This window comes from Antrostomus carolinensis, unplaced genomic scaffold (genome assembly GCF_000700745.2).
Source record: "Antrostomus carolinensis isolate BGI_N321 unplaced genomic scaffold, ASM70074v2 scaffold29086, whole genome shotgun sequence".
Lineage (NCBI taxonomy): Eukaryota > Metazoa > Chordata > Aves > Caprimulgiformes > Caprimulgidae > Antrostomus > Antrostomus carolinensis.
Window position 1 is genome coordinate 1983 of NW_010322995.1, and position 5699 is coordinate 7681.

A 5699-nucleotide genomic window follows, 5' to 3' on the forward strand; every position below is an offset into this window, starting at 1 on the left:
AGAGAAACGACTCGTGGCTGGAGCAGGGGCAGCTGGTGGGGTTTGGGGCACGGCCAGACGGGTAGCAAACCACACGGAGAGCTTACAACACGGAGTAAGCCACCAGCCTGGTGGAAAGGGGAACCGGAAAGGCATGGTGGGTTGAGCAATGTGTCAATCACGGCCCCCGGGTTGGGAACCGCAAACCCCAGCACCATTCCCATGTGTGGCCCAGCTCCTCGAGGTGGAATGGGGACACTCAGCCCCACAGGGAAGGGGAAGCTGTTGGGAGCCTGGCAGTTAATCTGGGATCAGGGTGTGGGTTGGGATCTGGGGAGGAGTGGGGTCCTTTGGCTGCTCCACTGGTTGACACGGTGGCTTTGCTGGCACGGTGGCTCTCCTCACCGCGGAGAGCTCGGGCTGGCACCAGGCATGGCAGGGCACAGCCAGGTTTTGGGAAGCCACAGCCCATTATGGTTCATCCTACAAAACCTGCTGGGTGTTTGCTTGCTGGTCCCCATTCCCCTGCCTGCTACATGGTCCCTTTCCACCCACCGAGCTCCCAGCTGCACCCACCATCCCTGTGTGCTGGGGACCCACAGTTTGGCTGAGGATGTGGATGAGGAACCCACTGGCTTCATTTTCCCCCCATCCCTGGCCTCTCCAGCAGCTTTTCCAGGTGGGAAGCAGCTGATTGGCACACCACAGGGAGCTGGTGAGTGATACTTCACCACAACACCTCATCCTTGTCCCAGGAGAAGCTGTGGGATGGTGGGGACCAGCGTGGGATGGATGGATGGATGGGACAGAGAGGTGATGCACGGGAAAGCCCCACCCATGATCCTTGCAACGTGGGTCTTTCCAGTGTGGAAATATCCCCGTGTCTGTCCCACTCTGCCCCTTCCCTCCTTAAATATATAAGGATATATATGCATATATATATATATTCAAGGTCAGGTTTGATGGGGCTCTGAGCAACCTGCTCTAGTAAAGATGTCCCTGCTCACTGCAGGGAGGTTGGACTAGATGACTTTTGAAGGTCCCTTCCAACCCAAACCATTCTATGATTCTTTGAAATAATCAGCTTTTTCCAGCCTCCCACTTCTCCCCGGGCTGGAGGGAAGTGAGGGTGACCCATGGGGCTGGGCTGCATCAGCCCAGGGTGGGGGACATTTCAGCAGCTGATGGAGATGAGACAATCTCAGGTGCTTGGCTGTTTCAGGTCTGGCTGGCAGGATTTCCACCCTTTTAATTAAGAAAAATTTTAAAAATAATTAAAAAAAAAAGCTGGTGGAAAGGATCTAATTTTAGCTCAGAACGGGGAGGATCGAGGAAGCGATATTTTAAAGAGAGGAAAGTAATCTGACCTAGGCTGCCATGCGGCAGGATGATTTATTGTGTATTAAAAGAACCAGGAGGAAATAACTCCTTGCTGAGAGTGACTTCATCAGTGTGTGTTCACACATGGCTTCCTGACGGGGCTCACCCCTGGAAAGGGCTGCCTCAGTTTTTGGGGGACTTCCCCACAACTTGACCTCTCTTTTGGGCTGAAATAGGAAGGGAAAATAGCCCAGGGTGGGATGGATGTGACCCATCATTTTTCTCCCTACCCATGGTGAGCAGGGTGATGGCACCTGAAGGTGAATTTCAGTTTATCCTTCAGCAAAGAGTCAGATGGGGAGAGGGAAAAAGAGAGAAATAGGGGATTTTGTGTTTCTTGGAGGTATCTCGCTACCACCACCACCTTTGTGTTGCAGGACATGACCTATCTCTGTATCTCAGCTTCGGATTCATCCAGTCAAAACCTGTAAGTCACCAGCCTTTTACCTCCCAGGGTTGTGTTTGGGTAATTATTAGTCAAAAAAATATTCACATTCTACAGGATGAAGGTTCAGTTCATTCCTAAATTCCTGCTGCAAAAACTTGGTGTCATTGAGGAGCTCGAGAGAAACTGTGGCTCATTTTCAGGCAGTAAATAGCGTTTGTAGGGATGAAAATCTGTTTCTGTGTGTGTTTGCAGTCAATAAATTCAATTTTCCATTCAATTTCAGAATTATTCTACTGGGCAGAGTGGAAAATTGGAGTTTTTTTAATTGGTTTAGAATTGGTTTGATTTGTGTTGCTCTTTTAGATATTTATTAAAATAAAATGCTGACACCCACTGTCACTTTGGGTGATGGGCTTCCAGAAACCATCCATCACAACCAGAAAATGCTGACTCTGAAGGATTTTTCTCATCAATCAAACCCTAAAAAGGATCAAATCTTTGTGCACAGTGAAATTGTTTTGTGGAGGTGTTGGTTTTCCAGCATCTTTGGGAAGAGCAGTGCCTGGGGGGGGTGTGATTCTGCTTGCTCATGCTCGCGCTGAGCGGAAAGAGAAGCTTTACAAGAAAACCTTGTCTCAGCAAAACTGGGGTTTTTTTTTGAGTGTTGGGTTGTTTTTTTTTTTCCCTCCTCTCCTTTTTTGCCATTTGTGACATGTCTACTGAAAGGGAAAAAAAAGTTGGGGGGAAAAGAAGATAAGACTGGCTACAGGAAGGAAGATTTATTCAAGGAACTATTTTCTGCTTGTCAGTTTATGCCTTGGATTTCACAATCCTGGTGAACTTCGTGTGAAGAAGAGATGCTTGTGACTCAGGAACCTCAGTGGCTCTCAGCTCCATGCCCTGATCCCACGCTTTGAGGCTGGAAAAGCATGGGGAGAGCTTTCCCCTGCTTGGGAAAAACCTCATGGAGAGGGTGAGGGTGGATGAGGTGGCTGAAGGTCTCACCTGCATCCCTCCAGGATGGGTTGGAGAGTGATGCTGTGTGTGTGGAGCGGGCTGGAAGCTGGTGGAAAGCTTGTTGAAGGAGCTGAAGGCAAAAGCATCATGTCCTTGCAAGCAAAGTGCATCCCTGGTGGTCCCAGCCAAGTGGAGGACTGGGATCTGGAGAGCTTGGACCTGTGTAGGCAACACATGCAGGCGCTGGGGAATGCTGTCTGCTCTGCGAAGAGAAGTAGGATGAGGAGAAATCCCTCAGGAAAAGCTTTAGGCAGGGAAAGGCCCCCCAAATCATGATGCTCCATTTGCTATGAGGGTCAAGGAGGAGGCACATCTGTAGTCCATGAGGAGCCATGGACTGACATCTCCTTCCAGGGTCAAAAGGCTCAATATTTTAGTATGACCACATCTTCAGGGACTCCCCCATCTCTCCTCCTCTTCTTGAGCAGCAGAACCTTCTGCTATATTTGAACATGTCCTTGGCCTGGTCTAGTGGAAGGTGTCCCTCCTGATGGTAGGGGGGTTGGAATTAGATGATATTTAAGGTCCCTCCCAACCCAAACCAGTCTGGGATTCTATGATTTAGCTGGTTTCTTAGAAGGCACTGAGCTCTGTCCTTAAAGAGCAGGATGAAGAGCAGCACCCCCATTGATCCTCCTTCCACGGCAGGGTGAAGAACATCCCCTGGGATGGACTACCAGGGATGGGGGAGGTTTTAGAGGGCTCTGCCTTGTCCCTGCAGGGAAGGCAGCTCCGAACCCTCTCGAGGGAGGATGTTCTGGGAGCAAGCCCTCAGTGAGGGACACGAGGGGGGAATAACTCTGTGGTAGCTGGTGCTTTGGCTTCTGAGAAATCAGGAAGGTTGTGCAGCTCACGCCCACCCCATCACGCGGAGGCAGAGGAAGTCTGGCACCGGCGCCGGGGATCTGCCGGATCCTGCACTCACTACTGGGCAGCTCTGGCTCGGCTGCACCCACCTCCATCTCATCAGTACCTGTGGAGTTATTCATCCTGTTTTCCAGGTCTCCATGCCTTCACAAAGATGGATACTGCTCATCTTGCCGAGCAGCCAGCTCAGAAGGAGACAAGTCCTAGAATCCCAGAATCCCAGACTGGTTTGTGTTGGAAGGGACCTTAAAGCTCATCCAGTTCCAACCCCCCTGCCATCAGCAGGGACACCTTCCACTAGACCAGGTTGCTCAAAGCCTCATCCAACCTGGCCTTGGACACATCCAAGGAGGATGTCCTCATATAACTGAGCTCCTGACCTGTCCCTTTTTGCTGCAAAACTGGCTGGTTTGGGTTAACCTGCTCCCTCGTCCTTGCTGGCAGATGCTGGTTGTGCTTTCAGGAATGCAGCAGCCATCCAGGGACAAGCCTGTGTTGCTGCTGGCAGCTCCACCTCCCTGGCATGGGCACCTCTCCCTGCCCTCCTTTGGGTGGGAAGGGGCTGGAAGGGGTGCTTGGGCTGAGGAGGAGAAGGGAGTTGCACCTTTTTGGGACCTGCAGGCAAAATGCCTTGAGAGCCACCTTCTCCCTACCTTCTACCTCGTTGGCATCTTTCCCTTGGAGGGAACTGGGTGGTTTTCATAGAATCATAGAATCATAGAATGGTTTGGATTAGAAGGGACCTTAAAGATCATCTAGTTCCAACCCCCCAATGTTTTGACATTGTTTGGGAATTATGTTTGGGGTCACCCATTGTTTGGGGTGAGTCAATGGCTTAGGACAACCTCTGATATGGAGACATGCATGTCCCTTGGGCAGAAGATGACACCTTGCCTTGGAGGCTGTCTCTCTGGGGTCATCCCTGAGTTGGTTTGGCTGATGGTATCCCAATTGTCCCATCCCAACACCTTGAGAAGCAGGAAATCCCCTGGAAAGTCTCCTGGGTCATTTCCTTCCTGGCAGATGAAGATGAATCCTGCTGCCTTTGCCTGGGAGAAGAAGGATCTCTGCTCCCTCCCCAGGGTGGTGGGAAGTCCTGGGGGGACACACAACTGTTGATTTTGGTGTGGCCAGGTGCCTTGTAGGGGTGGGCAGCCCTCCCCTCCTCACCTTCCTGCCTCTCTCCTCACAGGCTGCAGCATTTTAAGGAGTGCATCAAGTTCATCCATGAGTGCCGGCTCGGTGGAGGAGGCTGCCTTGTCCATTGGTGAGAGCTGCTGTCACCACCTCGTGTCCCCAGTTCCCATCAGTCCTCTGGGAGGTGGGGATGGGCTCCCAAAAAAGTGTCCTCAGCGTTGAGCATCACTTGTGGTGGGCAGGAAGGAGATGAGGAACAGCGGGTGGGTGACAGGGGAAGGTCTCTACTGCCGAGATCCATGGGGATGAGTGGTCTGTGTGCGGACAACTAGAGCATCCACAGAGGTGGGACAGGAGGGGACGGGGGAAACCACCTCCCCAGAGCCACCAGCAGTGACTCCCTGTCCATGCAGCTCCTTACCCCCACCCCACCCATGGCTGGGGAACTCTGTTATCACCCCAGCGAGAGGAGATGCCCATGGGAAGATGCATCCTATGGGTGTCCCTTGCTGTGGAGCCACACCAACCTCTCCTTGATGCTGTTCCCTCACGCCGTGCCAGCCTGGCTGGGGTCTCCCGCAGCACCACCACCCTGGTGGCTTACCTCATGACGGTGACCGAGCTCGGTTGGGAGGGCTGCTTGGCTGCCACCAAGGTTGTGAGATCCTACGTCAGCCCCAACTTTGGCTTCCAGCAGCAGCTGCAGGAGTACGAGGTGACCTTGCTGCAGGAGGTACATCCCATAATGATGTGTCTGTGGAGTCTGCAAGCAGGCACGGCTCTTTTGCATGCAGCTCTCTGTGGGGACCAGCTGCTGGCCCTTGTGCATGTCATTTGTTGCCTGGGGATGTTGGGTTTTGCATGCAAAAAAAAAAGCCCCAAACAGAAGAATATATATAAAAAAATAAATATATATATAAAAAAAATTAAA

The 5699-nt window shown here is 51.9% G+C and overlaps 1 protein-coding gene across 1 annotated transcript; it reads left to right on the forward strand.

Annotated features, from left to right (window-relative positions):
* Positions 1 to 1702: 1702 nt before the first annotated feature.
* Positions 1703 to 5631, forward strand: LOC104526882 (dual specificity protein phosphatase 22-A; the record flags this gene model as incomplete). The annotated part of the gene is given in 4 exon segments (XM_010170460.2): positions 1703 to 1786; positions 4824 to 4898; positions 5330 to 5502; positions 5505 to 5631. Coding segments are annotated over 4 exon segments (459 nt in total), but the record flags the coding sequence as incomplete, so codon positions are not given.
* Positions 5632 to 5699: the final 68 nt, after the last annotated feature.